The following is a 24,542-nucleotide window of genomic DNA, read 5'->3' as shown; positions in this document are numbered from 1 at the left end:
GCTTTTATGACCTATGCCTGGATCTCTTCAGCACCTTTGTAATTGCATAAGTATATCAAAGAAAATTAATTTCATTGGTGGATTTCTATTTGATTAAACTTGTAAAATTTTTGCCTTTATTAAAGTACATATCTCTGAAAATTAATCTTTTCTTCAAAGTCAGCTCGAAGTTTTTACATTTAGATGTTTGACTCCACAAATTGGTCATACCAACTTCTCTAACTTCTACCTTTGAAAATGTTATGTGTGGTCTAGTGTGAGAGAATTGACAATTTTAGTTGATTTTTATTGCATGTGACTTACAGTCTTCTGTGAGCACAACAATTTTTTTATTTCAATACTACATCATAGTGAAATCTTTCTGAAGGTATTTTAAGAGCTTAAATTAAGTTAAAATTCAGGTGAGTACATTGCCGCCAGTATAAACAACTCAGCTGAGTTGTGTAATCACATAAAGAAATATCTTCTCGCAGGTCAGTTTGCACATGCTCAGTCAAGTTATTTCTCTGCCTCTTGGCCGTCCAGTTTCTTTTAACATTATTTGTCAGACTCATCCTGATTTAGAAATGTTTATATGTTTTTTCAAGGACATCTCAGGATCTGGGAAATGAAGTAGTACTGCCATTTTATATATGATGAAATTGAGGTTTGCGGAGGTTAAATAGTTTTGCCTAATGTAGCATGGCTATTAAGTGGTGAAAGGAAGTTTGTGCTCAAGGTCTGACTGATTCCCAAGTTGTGTGTCTGTGACCACTAAATATACTGTTTCCTCTACGCAGTTTCTTCAGGTGATCAGTGGCCGAGTCTCTTCTAGAATGTTTATAATTTGGTTTGTGATAGGAATAAATATTTGTGTAATCATCACTTTGTCTTGTATGAAACAAAAGCATCGCTATTCCTAGTTTTACTTCTGAGGTGTATCTTTTGGAGCAGTCTTTTGAAATAAATGTTCTCCTGTTTGCCCTTTTTAAATGATTGAAAAAAAATATAAGAACCATCAGTACACTAACTGGTACTGCTCTTATTCTTTTCTTTTACTGGATAAGTAGTACAGTAAATACATCTTCTGATAATAAATAGCCAGTGTAGCAGCAAATGGACTGCATTTGAAATGGAAGCTAACTGGCTGACATGGTCCTATATACAGAGGGGAGGTACTCATGATAGTCTAGAATACCATGCTGTTTCATTTGAACTATGGCTTTAAATAGTTCTTTCATGTTTACATTAGGACTATCTTTGACATATAAAACAAATCTTAATGTTAGTCCAATGGGAACATCATAAAGGAAATCAGTCTAGTATAATGCTTTCATTGTGAAACGAAATGTCTTCTTGATGTTACAAGCAAATATAACTTCAGATTGTCACTGTTTGATGATTGAATTGCTTCCTTACTAGCATTTTTTATGTAAATATTTCCAGTTTTATTCTTTTCTCATAAAACTTTATTTTTCCAAGCATTTAACTTGTTAAATTTTTAATCTCCATGCATACTTTTCATGATTCTTTGTCTGTTTGATAGAAAAAAAAATTTGATAAATCTCAGTATACCCTGAAGAGTTTGTTGCTAATGTTCATTTTTATTAAATTGGTTTTTTGGGAGTTTTTATTTCAGTTCCTGAGCCCACAGGCCTATGCTAATGTGCATAATTATATTAAATAATCATTAGGTCTATCTAGGTCCAGGCCAGGCCAGAAAAACATGAAACACTTGATGTAAGTCATAAATTTAACTTGGCATGATGAATTATAGAAAAATAATGATTAATATGTATAGGGTTCTTGCTATAAGCTTGTTATTATGCTAAGTGCTTTACGTGTATTATCTCATCTCGCAATAGTCATCTGAATTAAGATATTATCATTGATCATTGACTGAGGTTTAGTTTTCAGCTCTGAGGTTTCAGAAATATTTTATTAATATATCCTGGGTTAATATAAAGGACTACTCACACTCAGCAAACTCATAAGAAAGTGATACATAAATCAAAATACTAAGTTATTTATTTTTAATTTCTTTTAAAGGGAGGATACAACTGTCTTTTGATACATGAAATTACCTTACTCATTTTGAAACAAATCAGTGAAAAAATTTACAGCCTTTAAACGTATGCAGACACAGTTTTCAAGATACTTGTTTAAAACATCCTTCATAATTTTGGAGTGGAATAATTCAGAAGTATCAGGCATCTCTAACATTAATATAATAATTGTCCTCTTTTACATTATTATTATTTTTTTAACATCTTTATTGGAATATAATTGCTTTACAGTGGTGTGTTAGTTTCTGCTTTATAACAAAGTGAATCAATTATACATATACATATGTTCCCATATCTCTTCCCTCTTGTGTCTCCCTCCCTCCCACCCTCCCTATCCGACCCTCCCTATCCCACCCCTGTAGGTGGTCACAAAGCACCGAGCTGATCTCCCTGTGCTATGCAACTGCTTCCCACTAGCTAGCTATTTTACATTTGGTAGTGTATATATGTCCATGGCACTCTCTCACTTCGTCCCAGTTTACCCTTCCCCCTCCCCATGTCCTCAAGTCCATTCTCTATGTCTGCATCTTTATTCCTGTCCTGCCCCTAGGTTCTTCAAACAAACTAGTAGAATTTTTGCTTGGAAATAGTTGGAAATTATCTTGTTAATTTATGTACCCAATGATTAGAAGGCTGTGTTACTTTAAATATTCTGTGATTCAAGTTTTCTGCTAATTTGAACTCCTCTCAGTTAGTTTGAATTAATATAATATCAACAAGAGCAGCATTCTTAAATTTTGTGTGAATCAAAATCACCTTCTCAACAATCATTTGCCCCAATTCTACCCCAGTGGATTCTGATTCAGTAACTTTAGGGTGGGACCGTGACATCCATAATTTTAACATGCTCTCAAAAGTGATCCTATGGCACACCAAAATTTAAGAATTTGACCCAAATTTTAAAAGTTCTATTTCTTACTACTAATAGACTGTATAGTAAATATCTAAAGATTGTGAGTGTACTACAGCAAAGATTTGCTTGAATAATATATATTTCTTATTTATTTCATTTTTATGTGTAATTTAATATTTATTCAACTGTTTATGGGGTGCATAGGTGAATCTCTACTAAGGAAAAGATGTGGGAGAGAGGAATGGCTTTCTTTTTTTAATTTTATTTAATTAATTAATTTATTTTTACATCTTTATTGGAGTATAATTGCTTTACAATGATGTGTTAGTTTCTGCTTTATAACAAAGTGAATCAGTTATACATATACATATGTTCCCATATCTCTTCCCTCTTCCGTCTCCCTCCCTCCCACCCTCCCTATCCCACCCCTCCAGGCAGTCACAAAGCACCGAGCTGATATCCCTGTGCTGTGCGGCTGCTTCCCACTAGCTATCCACCTTACGTTTGGTAGTGTATATATGTCCATGCCTCTCTCTCGCTTTGTCACAGCTCACCCTTCCCCCTCCCCATATCCTCAAGTCCGTTCTCCAGTAGGTCTGTGTCTTTATTCCTGTCTTACCCCTAGGTTCTTCATGACATTTTTTTTTCTTAAATTCCATATATATGTGTTAGCATACGGTATTTGTCTTTCTCTTTCTGACTGACTTCACTCTGTATGACAGACTCTAGGTCTATCCACCTCATTACAAATAGCTCAATTTTGTTTCTTTTTATGGCTGGCTGAGTAATAGTCCATTGTATATATGTGCCACATCTTCTTTATCCATTCATCCGATGATGGACAATTAGGTTGTTTCCATCTCCGGGCTATTGTAAATAGAGCTGCAATGAACATTTTGGTACATGACTCTTTTTGAATTATGGTTTTCTCAGGGTATATGCCCAGTAGTGGGATTGCTGGGTCGTATGGTAGTTCTATTTGTAGTTTTATAAGGAACCTCCATACTGTTCTCCACAGTGGTTGTATCAATTTATATTCCCACCAACAGTGCAAGAGTGTTCCCTTTTCTCCACACCTTCTCCAGCATTTATTGTTTTTAGATTTTTTGATGATGGCCATTCTGACTGGTGTGAAATGATATCTCATTGTAGTTTTGATTTGCATTTCTCTAATAATTAGTGATGTTGAGCATTCTTTCATGTGTTTGTTGGCAGTCTGTATATCTTCTTTGGAGAAATGTCTATTTAGGTCTTCTGCCCATTTTTGGATTAGGTTGTTTGTTTTTTTGTTATTGAGCTGCATGAGCTGCTTATAAATTTTGGAGATTAATCCTTTGTCAGTTGCTTCATTTGCACATGTTTTCTCCCATTCTGAGGGTTGTCTTTTGGTCTTGTTTATGGTTTCCTTTGCTGTTCAAAAGCTTTGGAGTTTTATTAGGTCCCATTTGTTTATTTTTGTTTTTATTTCCATTTCTCTAGGAGGTGGGTCAAAAAGGATCTTGCTGTGATTTATGTCAAAGAGTGTTCTGCCTATGTTTTCCTCTAAGAGTTTGATAGTTTCTGGCCTTACATTTAGGTCTTTAATCCATTTTGAGCTTGTTTTTGTGTATGGTGTTAGGGAGTGCTCTAATCTCATACTTTTACATGTACCTATCCAGTTTTCCCAGCCCCACTTATTGAAGAGGCCGTCCTTTCTCCACTGTACATTCCTGCCTCCTTTATGAAAGATAAGGTGACCATATGTGCGTGGGTTTATCTCTGCGCTTTCTATCCTGTTCCATTGATCTATCTTTGTGTTTTTGTGCCAGTACCATACTGTCTTGATTACTGTAGCTTTGCAGTATAGTCTGAAGTCAGGGAGCCTGATTCCTCCAGCTCCGTTTATCGTTCTCAAGATTGCTTTGGCTATTCGGGGTCTTTTGTGTTTCCATACGAATTGTGAAATTTTTTGTTCCATTTCTGTGAAAATTGCCAGTGGTAGTTTGATAGGGATTGCATTGAATCTGTAGATTGCTTTGGGTAGTAGAGTCATTTTCACAATGTTGATTCTTCCAATCCAAGAACATGGTATATCTCTCCATCTATATGTATCATCTTTAGTTTCTTTCATCAGTGTCTTATAATTTTCTGCATACAGGTCTTTTGTCTCCTTAGGTAGGTTTATTCCTAGATATTTTATTCTTTCTGTTGCAATGGTAAATGGGAGTGTTTCCATAATTTCTCTTTCAGATTTTTCATCATTAGTGTATAGGAATGCAAGAGATTTCTGTGCATGAATTATGTATCATGCTACTTTACCAAATTCATTGATTAGCTTTAGTAGTTTTCTGGTAGCATCTTTAGGATTCTCTATGTATAGTATCATGTCATCTGCAAACAGTGACAGCTTTACTTCTTCTTTTCCAATTTGGATTCCTTTTATTTCCTTTTCTTCTCTGATTGCTGTGGCTAAAACTTCCAAAACTATGTTGAGTAAGAGTGGTGAGAGTGGGCAACCTTGTCTTGTTCCTGATCTTAGTGGAAATGCTTTCAGTTTTTCACCATTGGCTGTGTGTTTGTCATATGGCCTTTATTATGTTGAGGAACGTTCCCTCTATGCCTACTTTCTGCAGGGTTTTCATTTTAAATGGGTGTTGAATTTTGTCAAAAGCTTTCTCTGCATCTATTGAGATGATCATATGGTTTTTCTCCTTCAGTTTTTTAATATGCTGTGTCACGTTCATTGATTTGCATATATTAAAGAATCCTTGCATTCCTGGAATAAACCCCACTTGATCATGGTGTATGATCCTTTTAATGTGCTGTTGGATTCTGTTTGCTAGTATTTTGTTGAGGATTTTTGCATCTGTGTTCATCAGTGATATTGGCCTGTAGTTTTCTTTCTTTGTGACATCCTTGTTTGGTTTTGGTATCAGGGTGATGGTGGCCTCGTTGAATGAGTTTGGAAGTGTTCCTCCCTCTGCTATGTTTTGGAAGAGTTTGAGAAGGATAGGTGTTAGCTCTTCTCTAAAAGTTTGATAGAATTCGCCTGTGAAGCCATCTGGTCCTGGTCTTTTGTTTGTTGGAAGATTTTTAATCACAGTTTCAATTTCAGTGCTTGTGATTGGTCTGCTCATATTTTCTATTTCTTCCTGATTCAGTCTTGGCATGTTGTGCATTTCTAAGAATTTGTCCATTTCTTCCAGGTTGTCCATTTTATTGGCATAGAGTTGCTTGTAATAATCTCTCATGATCTTTTGTATTTCTGCAGTGTCAGTTGTTACTTCTCCTTTTTTCATTTCTAATTCTATTGATTTGAGTCTTCTCCCTTTTTCTCTTGATGAGTCTGGCTAATGGTTTATCAATTTTGTTTATCTTCTCAAAGAACCATCTTCTAGTTTTATTGATCTTTGCTATCATTTCCTTCCTTTCTTTTTCATTTATATCTGATCTGATCTTTATGATTTCTTTGCTTCTGCTACCTTTGGGTTTTTTTCTTCTTCCTTCTCTGATTGCTTTAGGTGCAAGTTTAGGTTGTTTATTCGAGATGTTTCCTGTATCTTAAGGTGGGCTTGTATTGCTATAAACTTCCCTATTAGAAGTGCTTTTGCTGCATCCCATAGATTTTGGGTCGTTGTATCTCCATTGTCATTTGTTTCTAGGTATTTTTTAATTTCCTCTTTGATTTCTTCAGTGATCACTTTGTTATTAAGTGGTATATTGTTTAGCCTCCATGTGTTTGTATTTTTTACAGATCTTTTCCTGTAATTGATATCTAGTCTCATAGCATTGTGGTCGGAAAAGATACTTGATACAATTTTCTTAAATTTACCAAGGCTTGATTTGTGACCCAAGAGATGATCTGTCCTGGAGAATGTTCCATGAGCACTTGAGAAGAAAGTGTATTCTGTTGTTTTTGGATGGAATGCCATATAAATATCAATTAAGCCCATCTCGTTTAATGTATCATTTAAAGCTTGCGTTTCCTTATTTATTTTTATTTTGGATGATCTGTCCATTGGTGAAAGTGGGGTGTTAAAGTCCCCTACTATGAATGTGTTACTGTCGATTTCCCCTTTTATGGCTGTTAGTATTTGCCTTATATATTGAGGTGCTCCTATGTTGGGTGCATAAATATTTACAATTGCTATATCTTCTTCTTGGATCGATCCCTTGATCATTATGTAGTGTCCTTCTTTGTCTCTTCTAATAGTCTTTATTTTAAAGTCTATTTGGTCTGATATGAGACCAGCTTTCTTTTGGTTTCCACTTGCATGGAATATCTTTTTCCGTCCCCTTACTTTCAGTCTGTATGTGTCTCTAGGTCTTAAGTGGGTCTCTTGTAGACAGCATATATATGGGTCTTGTATTTGTATCCATTCAGCCAATGTGTGTCTTTTGGTGGGAGCATTTAGTCCATTTACATTTAAGGTAATTATCGATATGTATGTTCCTATTCCCATTTTCTTAATTGTTTTGGGTTCGTTATTGTAGGTCTTTTCCTTCTCTTGTGTTTCTTGCCTAGAGAAGTTCCTTTAGCATTTGTTGTAAAGCTGGTTTGGTGGTGCTGAACTCTCTCAGCTTTTGCTTGTCTGTAAAGGTTTTAATTTCTCCATCCAATCTGAATGAGATCCTTGCTGGGTAGATTAATCCTGGTTGCAGGTTTTTCTCCTTCATCACTTTAAATATGTCCTGCCACTGCCTTCTTGCTTGCAGGGTTTCTGCTGAAAGATCAGCTGTTAAGCTTATGGGGATTCCCTTGTGTGTTATTTGTTGTTTTTCCCTTGCTGCTTTTAATATGCTTTCTTTGTGTTTAATTTTTGACAGTTTGATTAATATGTGTCTTGGCGTATTTCTCCTTGGATTTATCCTGTATGGGACTCTCTGTGCTTCCTGGACTTGATTAACTATTTCCTTTCCCATGTTTGGGAAGTTTTCAACTATAATCTCTTCAAATATTTTCTCAGTCCCTTTCTCTTTCTCTTCTTCTTCTGGAACCCCTGTAATTTGAATGTTGGTGCATTTAATGTTGTCCCAGAGGTCTCTGAGACTGTCCTCAGTTCTTTTCATTCTTTTTTCTTTATTCTGCTCTGCAGTGGTTATTTCCACTATTTTATCTTCCAGGTCACTTATCCGTTCTTCTGCTATTGATCCCATCTAGAGTATTTTTCATTTCATTTATTGTGTTGTTCATTGCTGTTTGTTTCATCTTTAGTTCTTCTAGGTCCTTGTTAAATGTTTCTTGCATTTTCTCTATTCTATTTCCAAGATTTTGGATCATCTTTACTATCATTATTCTGAATTCTTTTTCAGGTAGACTGCCTATTTCCTCTTCATTTGTTAGGTCTGGTGGGTTTTTATCTTGGTCCTTCATCTGCGGTGTGTTTTTCTGTCTTCTCATTTTGCTTATCTTACTGTGTTTGAGGTCTCCTTTTTGCAGGCTGCAGGTTCGTAGTTCCCGTTGTTTTTGGTGTCTGTCCCCAGTGGCTAAGGTTGGTTCAGTGGGTTTTGTAGGCTTCCTGGTGGAGGGGACTAGTGCCTGTGTTCTGGTGGATGAGGCTGGATCTTGTCTTTCTGGTGGGCAGGTCCACGTCTGGTGGTGTGTTTTGGGGGTGTCTGTGGACTTATTATGATTTTAGGCAGCCTCTCTGCTAATGGGTGGAGTTGTTTTCATGTCTTGCTAGTTGTTTGGCACAGGATGTCCAGCACTGTAACTTGCTGGTCATTGAGTGCAGCTGGGTGCTGGTGTTGAGATGGAGATCTCTGGGAGATTTTTGCCGTTTGATATTATGTGGAGCTGGGAGGTCTCTTGTGGACCAGTGTCCTGAAGTTGGCTCTCCCACCTCAGAGGCACAGCACTGACTCCTGGCTGTAGCAGCAAGAGCCTTTCAACCACACGGTTCAGAATAAAAGGGAGAAAAAGTAGAAAGAAAGAATTAGTAGAAGTAGAAAGAAAGGAGGGAGCGAAGGAGGGAGGGAGGAAGGAAGGAGGGAGGGAAGGAATAAAAGAAAGAAGATAAAGTATAATAAAATAAAGTAAGATAAAATATAAAGTTATTAAAATAAAAAATAATTGTTAAGAGAAAAAGAAAAAAATTAAAAACAAAAAAAACGGACTTATAGAACCCTAGGACAAATGGTGGAAGCAAAGCTATACAGACAAAATCTCACACAGAAGCATACACATACACACTCACAAAAAGAGGAAAAGGGGAACAAATCATAAATCTTGCTCTCAAAGTCCACCTCCTCAATTTGGGATGATTCGTTGTCTATTCATGTATTCCACAGATGCAGGGTACATCAAGTTGATTGGGGAGCTTTAATCCACTGCTTCTGAGGCTGGGAGAGATTTCCCTTTCTCTCCTTTGTTCTCACAGCTCCCAGGGGCTCAGCTTTGGATTTGGCCCCACCTCTGCGTGTAGGTCGCTGGAGGGCCTCTGTTCTTCTCTCAGCCAGGACAGGGTTAAAGGAGCCGCTGATTCAGGGGCTCTGGCTCACTCAGGCCGGGGGGAGGGAGGGGCACGGAGTGCGGGGCGAGCCTGCGGTGGCAGAGGCCGGCATGAAGTTGCACCAGCCTGAGGCGCGCCGTGCGTTCTCCCGGGGGAGTTGTCCCTGGTTCCCGGGACCCCGGTAGTGTCGGGCTGCACAGGCTCCCCGGAAGGGGGTTGTTGATAGTGACCTGTGCTCGCACACAGGCTTCTTGGTGGCGGCAGCAGCAGCAGCCTTAGCGTCTCCTGCCCGTCTCTGGGGTCCGCGCTTTTAGCCGCGGCTCGCGCCCATCTCTGGAGCTCCTTTAAGCAGCGCTCTTAATCCCCTCTCCTGGCGCACCAGGAAACAAAGAGGGAAGAAAATGTCTCTTGCCTCTTCGGCAGGTCCAGACTTTTCCCCGGACTCCCTCCTGGCTAGCTGTGGCGCACTAAACCCCTGCAGGCTGTGTTCGTGCCGCCAACCCCAGTCCTCTCCCTGCGCTCCGACCGAAGCCCGAGGCTCAACTCCCAGTCCCGCCCGCCCCGGCGTGTGAGCAAACAAGCCTCTCGGGCTGGTGAGTGCCGGTCGGCACTATAGTTCTTCAGAGGACAGAGATTACTTTTAGCTGGAGTTGGGGCATGGTGTTAGGGGAGTGGGGTGAGGTTGCGTTGTACCCTAAAGAATGAATGGGATTTAAGGATTTAGATAGATAAGAACTCATTTCAAGTTATTCCATTTTGGAATGTATTCCAAAATGAAGATACAAAAAAGTAAATATTTTCTTTTGGGAATTGCAGCTGCCTTTTTCCTCATAAGAAAACCACCCCTTAGTGGTACACTATTAATAAACAGAGGCAATCATGTGTCCTATTTTTCTACCAAAGCTTACACACCAGTCTGTTACAGGTGTTTCCTATTTGGAAAATCAAAATTCCAGGAAGCTGTCACCCTTACTCTCACTTCTTGCTTTAGAACAAAATTAAAATGTACAAATAATAAAAATTCATGGAGGGATATATCATGCTTATGTTAAAGGAATAACTCAAAACTGTTCTTGAGCTAAGTTTTCCATATATTGGTTTACAAATAGCTGTTCATTTACAATTAGAAAAATATTTATTCATTCATTGAACAGATTTTTGTTGAATATCTTTTATGTTCTGGTAAACAATCATATACAGTCCCAACCTTTGTGGAACACGTAGTCTTTCAGTAGAATGAGATATTAAAGTTATTCACTCAGATAAATACTTGTGATTCGTGGTATATATAAAGAATACAGGATTTTGACCAAGTTGGTGAGTCTTTCTAGAGGAAGAGACATTTAAACTAAAGACTAAGTAGGAATTAGTGGAGCAAAACTTGGGGGAAGAACATTTTAGGAAGGAGGACACATGTGAAGCTTTTGAGGCAGGAAAGCTTGTCCTTTCAGAGGACTCAGAGACCAGCGTGGCTGAGCTCAGCAAGTGGGAGAGTAAGTCACGGTAATTGAAGGTAAGATTATATAGGACTTTTAAAATGATTTCTTTGGTGGGCTCTGGAAGGGAGTTTAGTTAGGAGTCTAATGCAGTCACCTGGGGAAGAAATAATGGTAGCGTGGATTAGGATTTGGCAAAGGGATAATAAGAAGTGAATAGATTTGAGAGTTATTTAGTTGTAGAATCAGAAGTTAAAATTGGTTGGATGTAGGCCTTACATCTGCAGTGTAGTTTAGTCCTTATGAAACTCTCATAAAACAATATTTTATGGCTCTAACCTACAGTTTTACATTGATTTTGCATTGCTTAGCCTTATTCTTTCTTGTGGCCCAGCTATATAATCCCATTAAATGGACATCTGTGACTACCCTTCTTTTTGTCTTTAGAGCAACTTCAGCTAATTGTTAATAAGGTGGTTTTTTCCAAAGGTATAATGCATCTGGTGGCTGTTTCCCTCCTTTCTCCTAATAGTGAAATTTGAGTCAGGTCCCCTTTGCATGTTGTTGTTTTTTTTTTGTCTGTTCCTAAAGTAGATCAATAAAAGTGAATTGGCTTTCAGGTATATGTTACTGGGCTTCATAAGATTGTCTTGTTTTTGCCTTTTTAAAAAAAATGTCAGGTTCTATTGCAGGCAATCCTACTTTTGAAATGTTATTTTTTTTCTTCAGTAAGCCTAGTTTCTATTTTATTGAAATATTTATATGCATATAGAATTTTCAATCTTCTAGTAACATCTGAAAGACAGTTTTTTCCTTGTCTTAGTTGACTTTTATGGCATTAAAATTCAAAAGTCATGTTGAACAAGAGGTCTCAAACATTTTCAGAGATGCTGTAGATTATCTAGGCTCTCTTTGTATATTATAACTTGACTTTTAAATTAGACCAATGAATATTTATTAGTTATTTTTTTATCCGGGGGTTTTATATTTGGATATATCTGTCTATGTATATTTTTTTAAATAACATTCTTTTTAAAGTTTTTAGGCTTTCTGTTTTATTCTTACATGTTTCAACATTTCACTGCTGGGTTGTTTTTAGGATTACTGAGGGGGTTCTTTGTTTTCTTACATAATTGGTTTCCTTATAATTTTTTCTTAAATACCTTACCATAGCACAACTTAAAAAGAAAGCTTTTTAGATGAAAGGCAAGAACTCTCTTATCTTAATGACAGTCATTGCAAATAGTGCAAAGATGAAAGTTCTTGAGTTGTGCCTTGATCATATGTGGTCTCAGAAATTTCTTACATATGATTATGTTTTTAAAAATACTTGCTACTTATAGTTAACATTCAACCATAGTGAACATTTGTTTTTCATATGGATATTTTTTACAAGATCAAAGCAATAGTTAATGTCTTTGAAAACCTCAGTAGTTGTTCTATTGAATACATTACTGTTTTATGCCCTACATGTCATTTTAATAATTATCTTCCTGAAATTTTCTTAAGTGCTTGGTGATAAAGCCTAATTATGGTTTAAGACAAACAAAAATGAGAGAACTCAAAACATAAAGGTTTTTGCATTTTGAATATCATCTGTGGTTTGCAGTGACCCTTGATTACCCAAATAACACAGTAACAGGGTTGCAGCCAGGCCTGTTACCATGAGTTCATCCTTGAAAACTAGGGTCCTAGTACTTATCTTGCCTTTTATTAAAAAAGGAGTTTGTTTAATTAGAGCATCTCTGTATTTAGTAAATCCCTTGGTCGTTAATATCCATGACATTCTGCTGGAATTTGGTAGCAACTTGGCGTGTTTCAGAGTAACTGTGTATCTGAAGGGTAGCGTGACTTCAGGAGAGAATGATTTTATTTCATTACACTTTTGGTAAAGTGTTGCCTCAAATAACACATTTCAAAAAACCATATCATTTAGAAATAGTTTTTTTTGTCATTTCTTTTTTCAGAATTAGTTTTATTAAAATGTTTTTTTAATGTTGATAGTTATTAAAACCCATAGAAAAATTGGAGAATGAACTTTATACCTTGCACCTGTATTCACCACCTGTTAACATCTTGCCACACCTGCATGTTCACACACAAACACAGACACATGCTTTTATTTTGCCATATTATCTGAAAGTAGGCTAAAGACATCATGACACTTCATCCTTAAATTCTTCAGCATGTATCTACCAAGAACAAGGACAGCTTCCTATGTAGTCACGGTTCTATTATGTTTCTTAAAAACAATATTAATTTAGTAATATTATCTGGCATATGGTCCATATTCAAGTTTCCTCAATTATCCCCAAAATGTCCTTTATAACTATTTGTTTTCACCCAGGATCCAATCAAAGTTCACACACTATATTCGATTATTATGTCTCTTTAGTCTCCCCCAATCTAGGACAGTCTTACTGCCTCACTTGTTCTTTATGACACTGAAATCTTTGTAGAGTTTAAGCCAGTTGTCTGCAGGATCACTCACATTCTAGATTCATTTGTTTCTTAATAATTAGATTCAGGTCAAACATTTCCAGTAAGAACACAGGGATATTTTGTAATCTCCTGTTGCATCACATCAGGAGTCACTTTAATTGCTGTGTAGTATTCCAGTGCATGAATCTACCAGTTTATTCATTCTACTTTTGACAGATATCTGATTTGTTTCAAGTTTTTGACTATTATGAGTAAAGCTGCTATGTGTAGTCTTTTGGGATCAGTAGTTGGGCATAGCTTGTGGGAAAGGATTTTGGCAATTTCTTTACCTAGGCAAGACCTGGAGTGCTGTGTTCAGCTGCCAGAATCCTCTCTGAACCTTTCATAAAACATTGAGAACATAGTTTTGAATTTTATTTATGTAAATGTTAATATATTTTTTCATAGCCTACAGTACCAGATCTATTTGCCACTTATTATGAACGTAACCCTTGCTCACACAATCCAAAAAGGGAATACTGTTTATTCTCTCTGCTTGAAGAATACAAATTTCCATGTTTTGTTGGATAGGAAATGTATATCAACTCATATATGTAAATTTGAATGGAGTATAACCACATACAATATCTTATTTTTTGGATTGTGGAATCTTATTAAGCTGGCATAACCTTTGTCATATCTGTGACCTTAGGAGAGCTTCTAAATTTCGTACCTCATAGAACTAAATGAAGATAGTTTATTTAAACATGTGCATGCATAGATAGTTGGAACTCACTTATTGTAAATTGTGGGACTTGTAGTCAACTGTTTACATAGGTATCTACAACACCAATGGAGACTGAATTTAAAAATCATGTAAAAGCTTTTCTGTGTAAGAAAGAAGGACGGACAGCAAAGGTAGCAGAGCAAAAATAAACTTCTGTTCATACTTTTATATATGTTCACTGATTTTTACATATATATTTTTTTTCCAGTAGTGGCTACGGAGGAAGTAGTTACTGCAGAATCTGTGGATGGTGCAATTCAGCAAGTAGTTAGTTCAGGGGGTCAGCAAGTCATCACAATAGTTACAGATGGAATTCAGCTTGGAAATTTGCACTCCATTCCAACCAGTGGAATAGGTCAGCCCATCATTGTGACCATGCCAGATGGACAACAAGGTTGGTAGAAGGCATTTACATAAAGTTTGCATTTATTCTTAATCCTCAGGAAATTGTGACATGTTTTTCAAAGCATTTATTTTTGCCTTAAATTTTGTTTTTGTAACCTTTTGCAGCAGACTTAATTGCCTAGTTTTATTTGCTTAGGCTACTGTTAAAATTAGCTTGCTTTCTCTGGTTGTATACTAGGTACAAAGAAGAATTGGCCCCAAAGTATTCTGGTTGGAAAATGAGCTTAAATAAATAATTCAAAATCAGTATTGGACAATACTTTCCTAGGCCATTTAATGCAATTCAGATATCATACGGGCTTTTAAAAACACCATGTGAAAAAAAGCTACTTAAAAAGAAGTTGGACTTAGGAGTTATGGTAGGAACATAGTGACAACTTTTAGCAGCTTTGTTGATAATTGTCCCAATTTTTTCCTTTTGAGTAATAAGAGAGTAGTAATAAGATAGATGAAACATAAGCCCCAGTTTCATGTTTAGTGAACCTAAAAGACTGAGAAAACCACAAAATTCCATATTTTAAGTGCTTGCCAAAAACATCTTAAGATCTAAGCCAGGGCAGTATCAGGGAAACCCCCAGTCGTGCATCAAGAAAAGGGGTTGAGCTCAGAAATCAGCAATAAATATACACTTCCAGTAAGACAGGGCCCAATCTGAGTAGGAAGTGCTGCAAGTAGGATTAAGATAGACTAGAGCATGAAAGCTGGAGGAAGCAGAAAGAGAAGGTGCAGAAAGTTCCTATCTGAACAAGCATCCCAGTACCCAGTACTCTGTACTCCCCCACCCCCCACCAAAAAAAGTATGTGCACACATAACCTTTTAGAAAACGACTAGGATTGCAGAGACCAAGCCTCTTCATGGCCTGTGAAGGAATTAGGGAACGGAAGGGCTGGAGGTAGAAGTTCTCCTAAACCAGGTTTGGTTTAGAGTGATAGTGGAGGTATGGCCCTGCAGAGAGGCCAGGTCTCAAGGAATGATTTTGTTGCCATAGCAGTGGAGGAGGAAACCCTTGACCTGTGGAGCCTGGGAGGCTTTTCTCACCGCTATGCAGAAATCTCCTGCTGGTGGTCCAAGATTTGGATCAAGCCCAGGTACTTTCACAAAGCTTTAAAGAACTAATTCTAATTATATAGAAAAGAAGAAACTTTCAAAGTATTTGTTTTAAGCAGATATAACATTGTTTCCAAAACCTGACATTATACACACAGTCTAATCTCATTGATGAACAAATGGAAAGAAACTCATGTTTTTGGATAGGAAGACTCACTATTATAAAGCTCTCAATTCTTCCTGAGTTAATTGATAAATGTAATGTGATAGGAAAAAAAAGACTGTATTAGTTTGCTAGGGCTGCCATAACAAACTACCACAGACTGGGTGACTTAACAGAAGTTTATCTTCTCACAGTGCTGGAAGGTGGAAGTCCAAGATCAAGGTGTTGGCAGGTTTGGTTTCTTCTGAGGGCTTTCTCCTTGGCTTGCAAATGGCTGCCTTCTTGCTGTGTCCTGATATAGTCAGCCCTCAGTCTGTGTGTGTTGTCTGCGACCTAACCTCTTATAAGGAGACCAGTCATATTGGATTAGGACCCACTTAAATGACTTCATTTTGGACTTCTCTGGTGGCGCAGTGGTTAAGAATCTGCTTGCCAATGCAGGGGACGTGGGTTCGAGCCCTGGTCGGGGAAGATCCCACATGCCACGGAGCAACTAAGCCAGTGCACCAAAGCTACCGAGCCCGTGCTCTAGAGCCCGCGAGCCACAACTACCAAAGCCTGCGTGCCTAGAGCCCATGCTCTGCAGCAGGAGAAGCCGCCACAATGAGAAGCCTGTGCACTGCAACAAACAGTTGCCCCCGCTCGCCACAGCTAGAGAAAGTCTGTGCACAGCAACGAAGACCCAACGCAGCCAAAAATAAAACCAAAATCTCATTTTACCTTTTTAACCTTTTTAAAGGCCCTATCTCCAAATACATTTTGAGGTACTGGGGGTTAGGACTTAAAACATTTGAATTTTGAGGGGGACACAATTCAAGCCATAACAAAGACCAATAGGTCTTTTTCTGGAATTAGCCAAACAGATTCTGAAGTTTATTTTGATAGAGGAGGAGGGAAGAAGAATAAGGATAACTAGAAAAGAAGAGCAATGAGAGGACCCTACTGAATATTAAAATAAACTTTTAAAGCTTTCATAATTTAAAAATTATAACTGGAAAATGAATATATAGACTATGTAGGTAGTCCAGTGAAACAGATATAATTCTCAGTTCTTCTTGAGTGAATTTATAAGTGTAATGTAATATGGTATGAGTTAAAAGAAATACTTTAATTCTCAATATTTCTAATGTTTTAATTACATTGTACTAAATAAATAATAGTTTTACTATTTTTTCATTTATTTACATTTATAAATGACAGTAGGAGAGTTTTTAATGTTTTGACAACCTTAAAGGCTGTAGGACAGTTGTAATTTTTCCCATTGATGATTAAGATTGTTTTGCATAGTTTTAGCTTGCACAGTCATGTTTATGTTCCCACACTGGTTATGCAAAGCAAGGACAGCCTCTTGCTCTCTGTATATTTATGTAAAGATATTTATGTACATTTATGTAAAGAGATACTAAAAATTGGGACAGTCTAACAACCCAGTGGAAAAACAAGCAAAGTTTATAAACAGACATTGTTCATAATGGTGTATCCTCACAGTGGAATATAATGCAGCTAAATGAAAGAAAGCTCTCTGTGTCTTGGTGAAAGATACCCTAGATATATGGAGTGAAAAAAGCAGACACAGAACGATATATCTATCTTATGTATGTTTGAATGTATGTTTTGTATGTATGCTACCTTTTGTGTAAGAGAGAGAAAAAGGAGAATGTATATTCATGTTTGGTTTTACATAAATGAACACAAGAACAATGTATAAGCAACCAGTAAAAGTATCTGTTTTAGCAAGGATGAAGTCAGACCTCTCAAAATATGCTTGTTAAGTATTATTTTGATTTTGAGCCAATGAATGTATTATCTATAAAATTAAAAAACATAAGTAGGTACCTTAAACAATAAGTAGTTTTCAGTAAATAGACAAGAAGTTGAAGACAAATATGGACATATCTCATAAACAGCAAATCAGTGTTTTGAAATTATTGTTTTTGGAATATATTTATTTTAGATGAGTTGCATCAACAATCTCAAGACTAGTTTTAATTCTTCTAAACCTATCTGTAAATGAAGTAATGTGTACATTTTTTCATTTTAGTATTAACAGTACCAGCAACAGACATTGCTGAAGAAACTGTTATAAGTGAAGAACCACCAGCCAAGAGACAATGTATTGAAATAATTGAAAACCGGGTGGAGTCTGCAGAAATAGAAGTAAGGAGTCTTTTACCCGGTGTGTTTTGCTGCAGTCATCCAAAATAAATTCCATTTGCTTTTCTTTCTTTCTTTTTTTTTTTTTTTTTTGTCTTTTATATTTATTACTGACAGTATTGTTTTGATATAGCATGAGTACTTTTTTGTCTAATTTTTTGGCCTTATCCATATAGCAAGCCTTCAATAAATAAATATTGAATGAATGAATGAATGAGTAAAGAATTTGTTTGTAACAAAGTCTGTCATCATGGTAACATTGGAATGTCTTTTGTTCTTGTACTGCATCCTTTATTTTCTATTAAATTTACATACATCATTCTCCCAAGTCACTAAAGGGAATGTCACTATATATTGACTAAAAAAATTTTTTTCTTTCAAAAGTGAAAGGCGAATGCCTGTTTGGGCTGGAAGATGCTCTTAAAGAATGTTGAAGTTTGTCAGCTGAGTTATTTTGTAAAAAGCCATAGGTAACTGTTTATTTCACGATTAAGTCTCTTAAGGAAATTAAATTTAGACTGTTGATAGGATTCACCTTCTTTTCCCTCTGCCAAACTAGTTTGTAATTGTAAACTAGTTTGTAAGTGTAACCAAACCATAGTTATTACCTCACAGATTTTTTTCTCACATGACTGTAAATAAAGTTATGTTTTCCAAAGTTGATATTAACTTATATCAAATGAAAATAAGATCATTCTTGAATAACTTTGAAAGAGCAACTGCAGTGTAAAGAAAAGAATATTGGACTTGAAATTACATGAGCTGGATTTGAATCCCACCTCTTGCCCCTCCCTATTAGCTTTGAGGCAAGTTATCTTACCTTTCTGAGTTCCTGTTTATTTTCTCCCAAATTGGAATTTAAGATAACAATATCTGTATTTTGGGGTTTTTATGAGAGTTGAAAAAGTCAGCATACTCATTATATACACATTCATAATATCTAATATGTGTGAATAATAAATGTTGGTGAATATTTAGGAATTCTTTGTTATCATAGAAAAGAGAGGATTTAAAAAAATGCCATCTAAAGGCAACATAATTCTGACTGAGGACAATTAGAAAATATCCTTGCCCAAATTCGTTTACATGTAAGACTGGTACATCTTTGGCCACAATCTCAAAGGACATATTATTGAGTTACGAAGAATTTGACTCATGGTTTAACCAGAATGTTTGATAAACTTGTGACTTCAATTATTGAGGGTGAGTTGTTTCATTTCTTCAAAATTTAAAGTGATATTCAGTACACTGAAGTTTTTATAAGCTAACCATTTATTTCATTGAATGGTATCAGTATACTTAAAATCTTTAATGTCTTTTACTGATAAATCAGTTGATCTTGTTTTCTGGCATATAAGGTGAGAAAGATTTTGTGATGTACTTTGCTTTAACTATTTAATAAAACATTTTTAAATTACTTGAATTTTTATTGAACATAAACTGACTCAATTCAACATTTCTTTTAATTGAAGTATAGTAGATTTATGTCAATTCAACATTTTCAAAATAATGAATGTGCAGGCTGTACTTTTATTTACCTAACAACCAGTGAGAATTTCTGTTTTCATCAAAGATCAACCTAATTCCACTCTTACAGTCTTTCAGAGACCAAGGAGAATAATCGCAAATAACAAGAAAGTATGAATTGAGGTATATAAATTAACTAGAACCAAGGAAATTAGAACTTCAGGGAGATGGAATTTTAGCTTGATATAAAGAACTTCATGAGTTAGTTTTAGCTTAATTTTAGTAATTAGAGCTTTCTGGTAATGGAAGTCTTATTCTCCATCACTGGAAATGTTCAAGCCAAAGTTGCAGGATGTTAGAGCTATTACAGAGAGACTTTGAAGCATGCAGTGAGAAGAGATGGTAGAGGTGGGCAGGGGATACAGAATGAAGAGAGACCTCCAATGTTTTCTAAAACCAGGTAATCATTTCCTTATAGTACATAAGAGTTCTTTTGATTTTATTTTCTGAGGTGACCAATAGAGTTATCTTGGGGGTATACTTTTATATTCCTTTCTAAGTGATTGCTTAGCCATTAACCCAAAAAGTTTCTCTAAAGCAGTGCTTCTCACCTGGAGCAGTTTTGACCCCAGGGGACATTTGGCAATGTCTGGATACATTTCGGGTTGTCACAATGAGGGACATGCCACTGACATTTAGTGGATAGAGGCTGGGGATGCTGCTAAACACTATACACATCCTACAATGTGTGTTTTGCCACTCAGTTCTGCAGTTGTGGTAGGAAAGCAGCCACGGGCAATTTGGAAATGAGTGGGTATGGCTGTATTTCAGTAAAACTTTATAAAAATAGGATCATATTTGACCCATGGCAGTTAGAAAATGGACAGCTCAATGGACAAGGAGAGAGCTCATACACCCTGCCTAGTTTCTCTCTTTTTTAAAAAAAACATTTAATGGTTAAGAATATGAGTCTGGAAGCAGATTTAGGTTTGAATGATAATTTTCTGAGTGTGATTGGTCAAGTTATTTAGCCTTTCAAGGCTTGGCTTCCCCATCAGTAAAAAGGGGAAAATAATAGCACCTACATTATCAGAGTGTTGTAAGGTTTAAATGAGAATGCATGTGAAGGACTAGTACAGTGGTGAGCATATAGTAAATGCTCAGTAACTGTTAGTTGTATTATTATTATCTTCTAAAATTTATATTGTGGTATGGTAGAAGATAAATCACTTTAATGATTTGTTTTTGCTTTATAATAGCTAAAGTAAAATAAATTTGAATATTAGAAAATTACATATAAAACTATTAAAAGATAATTGTTAATAGCTGAAGCAGAATTCAAGAATCTTGTTTGGAATTTAAAAAGCAAACTCGAAGTTTTTCTTTGTTCTATTATTCTGTTGCCTAATGTAATCATAATATATTGCTTGGTCTTGGAGTTGAAGTGTAAGGTATCTTCCTTACTGCTTTCATCTCCTGAAATAATTGTGAATCTCTTGCTGTTTCTAAGTGTGAATAAATAGGTAATACTAGAAGATGCCTTAGAGTTAATCTTTTCTAATATTTCCAACCAAATCAAGGCAAGTTTTTATCCATATTCAAAACTTTGGCTGCCAAAGGATCTTATTTCTTAGTACATGTAAAAGTATAAAACACTTATGCATGGCTCTACTCACAGGCTGTACTCCTGCCAGAGGTAGGGGTCTAGCTCCCACCCTTCCACTGGTGCCCAAATTCCTGCATAGTTCACTGCCAGGGACTGGTGTCAGTTGCTTACGTGAGGCTGGCATCTTGCCTGAAGTAAGGAGAAAAGGATAGCAGGGTAGGGCGTAGGCATTTCTTCTACTTGTACATTTTGTGTAATTGGAAGATTTGGAGACTACTTGTATAATCAATCACTCTTACATTTGGTGGACTCATGGGAAAAATAAATGTTAGATCTAGCTTCATTCTCAGTGTGGAGAAGGCAGTGGGATCACAGGAAGGCAGGAGTATTTTACATGTTCCTCCTTGTGGACCATGTGAATAGTGGAGGGTAGGGAATCTTTCGGTGTTCACAACGGACAAGGGTCTAGGAGGCAGTGGAAGAGACCACAGTGCCCTCTTTCCCAGCAAGCTTCTTACCCCTCGCCTTTACCTTCAGTTCTCTCTTTTAAGTGTCTTGTCCAGTGTGAACCTGGCCTCTTTTTGCCATTAGTAGTCCTACCCTCAGCCCCCACCCCAAGCAGAAGGCCTGGGCTTCTGTAATGAGGTTGAGCTTGGACCTGGGCAAGTTGAGTTTTTGTCCATGTGCTTACTAGAGGTATGGGAAAGGAATCTTTGAAGTGTTTTCCCTTAGACAACTGTATAGGGACAGAGTGAGGAGAGGAGAAAGAATACTACTTACATTGGACCAGATTTGTGTTTTTCCTCTCAATTTGTTCAGGAATTTGATACATATATTTTACAGCATGTAATATAATGAATCACAGTAGAGAAATTAGTATTTTATTGGTTTGTAAAATGGTATAATTTAGGAAACACTAATCTAGACCAGCACTGTTCATTTTAAAGATGAGGAATCTTGCTTGCTGTCATAGGGAAAGATAGTTTTATTTATTTACTTTTTTATAAAAATTTATTTATTTATTTATGGCTGCGTTGGCTGCTTTCTCTAGTTGCGACGAGTGGGGGCTACTCGTTGCGGTGTGCGGGCGTCCCATTGCGGTGGCTTCTCTTGTTGTGGAGCACAGGCTCTAGGCACGCGGGCTTCAGTAGTTGTGGCACAAGGGCTCAGTAGTTGTGGGTCGTGGGCTCTAGAGCGCAGTCTTGGTAGTTGTGGTGCACGGGCTTTGTTGCTCCGCGGCATGTGGGATCTTCCTGGACCAGGGCTCGAACCCGTGTCCTCTGCATTGGCAGGCGGATTCTTAACCACTGTGCCACCACGGAAGTCCCGGGAAAGATAGTTTTAAAAGCAGTAATATTAGAACCTCATAACCCTGACTCCTTATTGTGTTACCATGAGAAAGCTACATTGTCTCTGAGCATCATTTTCCTCATCTGTAAAATGGGCATAATGTCTGTCTTAGAGACTTGTTATTGGAAATTACCTTGTTTATATATATAATGGGTGCTCAATAAATATTAAGTTTTTTATAATTAGTAGCTTTTTAACATCCCAGATAAAGATGTGAAGAGGTATGGTGGTATATTTCCCTGTTAAAGTTCTTCACTAGTTTTTGTAGTATGTATAAAAGTACAGGTACCCAATTTGGGTTCATTATGTTAGTCTTATTTCTAATTAGAAAATAATTTCCTTGAGGTCAGAAACTAATCTGTATCTCGTAGTGTGGAGCTCAAAACTAGGGCTTTAATTATAAGGGAATTGGCGAAAAAGGCAAGATGTCTCTGAAATACCAATACATGGCTACTTCTAGCAACTACAAATTTTTTTATTTGAAAGATGCATGCTTGTATGTGTTATTGTATTTGTGCAACAATTGAAAAAAAACTTTTTTTTTAAATTAGGAGAGAGAAGCTCTTCAGAAACAGCTGGATGAAGCTAATCGAGAAGCACAAAAATATCGACAGCAACTTCTAAAGAAAGAACAGGAAGCAGAGGCCTACAGACAGAAATTAGAAGCTATGACTCGTCTTCAGACTAATAAAGAAGCTGTTTAATTGAAATGAACATATAGTTTGAGTTTACTTTTGGTCAAGAAAGAATACAGTCTTGAACTGTACACAGTAAGGTGCAGTCATGGGAAGACAGGATAATAAAAGAGACTGCAGCTTGATAATTGGACTTAAGCCATGAGCTCTGGATTCTTGTAACATAAAACTTTACTTTAGAAGTTGTGAAATGTATTTAAAACTGAATTCTGTAAATAGTTTTTTTTTTTTTACAGTTCCAAATGCGTTGATAAAGATTGTTGAAGAGATCCCAAAACACAATAAGCCACTGTTTTTTGTGAATTCTTTTTGATTTTAGTACAAACCTTAATTTCTCAGAAACAGAACAGTTTTAAGGGTGATCGTTGTTGATTAGACCAAATGTTGTGTAATAATTATGTGGTGGACTGATGCTGGAATTACTCCTGTAGGTATAAACTTCTATATGAAGAGAAGATTTCTCCCAGGAAATCTTGTACAGCTTTAAGTTGTCTCAGATTCTCTGAAAACATTTTTTAGAAAGCAAATTTTTATATTTGTTCAATTTCAGCTATACCCACGTAGATTTACATGTATATGAAGCAGATATTTTTAAAACTTTCTGTTTGTACATATTCTGCATGTTTTATAATTTCAAAATGCATCACTTGCATAGGTATTTTTCCCACAAAGATAATGAAAGTTACTAGGAAAGAAAGAAACCCTTTTATTCTATAGGTCATTGAAACTAAGTAAGCTAGCAGCTGGTTTTATTGGAATGACAATGTTCTTGGAAGGAGCAGCTTACAAGATACCTTGAATTTGCAAACTGCAACATCTATGCTTTTTTGAAAATTTCATAGTGGGGATGTGAAACAATTCTGTGCCTTCCATCATGATTTCCACATGAAAGCACTTTAAGGCACTGGATTTTAATATAATGTTTTCAGAAAACTCAAAGCATATGGCTTTCTGAAATATTTCGTGGACTCATTTCCTCCCCAGGAAATTATTCTTATGAAAAAAAATTGCTTTTGTATGGTAGAACAGGAACTTTTTGTACTACGGTGATGCTATAGATATTTCTGACATAACTTTTACTTTCCCTGTGAAAGCTGTATGTCTGTGCTGTGACTGGCTCTCATCACAATATTGTTCAATTCCACAATGTATGGACATTAAACTCTGACATAGTGTTCTTTCTTTTTTGTAAACATAACTTCAAGTTCTTTTTCTTGTTTCATTTTTAAATGTTTTATTGCTTTATGAAAATGTTTAACCCTAAGACCCTTCTAGATTACCTATACTGTATAAAGAAGCAATTACCCTTAAAACTGTACTCTGCCCTACTTTTCTATTTTACAATTAAATATCTTTTCCACATATGTTCAGTGTAGACTTATATTTTGACCACATTTTATTCACACATTAAAAAGTTTGTTCTTTGTATTACGGCCATATTCCACGTATGAAAATATTATAAATTCTTCACACTGTGTCTTAAAAGTATCTAAAACTGGGTTTTACAAATGCCAAGTCATATTTTCAGTTGCGTGAAGCTGCTTTTCTGTGTCTGTTTTTTAGTACGTTAGTGCATTTATGAATTTGTTATGTTAGGAAGGGTACCCTAACGTGTGCAGTGTCAGAGTAGAGCAGGGGCAGCGTGTTCACCCCACTGTATAGTTTTGCTTCCAAGACCAGA

At 36.4% G+C, this 24,542-nt stretch overlaps 1 protein-coding gene across 2 annotated transcripts in view; it reads left to right on the top strand.

Moving 5' to 3' along the window:
* GABPB1 (GA binding protein transcription factor subunit beta 1) overlaps positions 1-24,215 on the top strand; it is a gene marked incomplete at its 3' end in the record, with an annotated part of 79,858 nt that extends 55,643 nt beyond the window's left edge. For both annotated transcript variants that reach the window (XM_082649025.1, XM_082649024.1), the window contains exons 7-9: positions 14,182-14,367; positions 17,631-17,746; positions 22,718-24,215. In XM_082649025.1, the coding sequence (XP_082505151.1) occupies positions 14,182-14,367; positions 17,631-17,746; positions 22,718-22,870 (455 nt within the window). The remainder of the gene's footprint in view (positions 1-14,181; positions 14,368-17,630; positions 17,747-22,717) is intronic.
* Between the last annotated feature and the right edge of the window lie 327 nt (positions 24,216-24,542).

Source organism: Grampus griseus (genome assembly GCF_964374135.1).
Source record: "Grampus griseus genome assembly, chromosome: 2".
NCBI classification, from domain to species: domain Eukaryota; kingdom Metazoa; phylum Chordata; class Mammalia; order Artiodactyla; family Delphinidae; genus Grampus; species Grampus griseus.
Note: the sequence above shows the minus strand (reverse complement) of the source record. Positions and strands in the feature narration are given on the sequence as shown.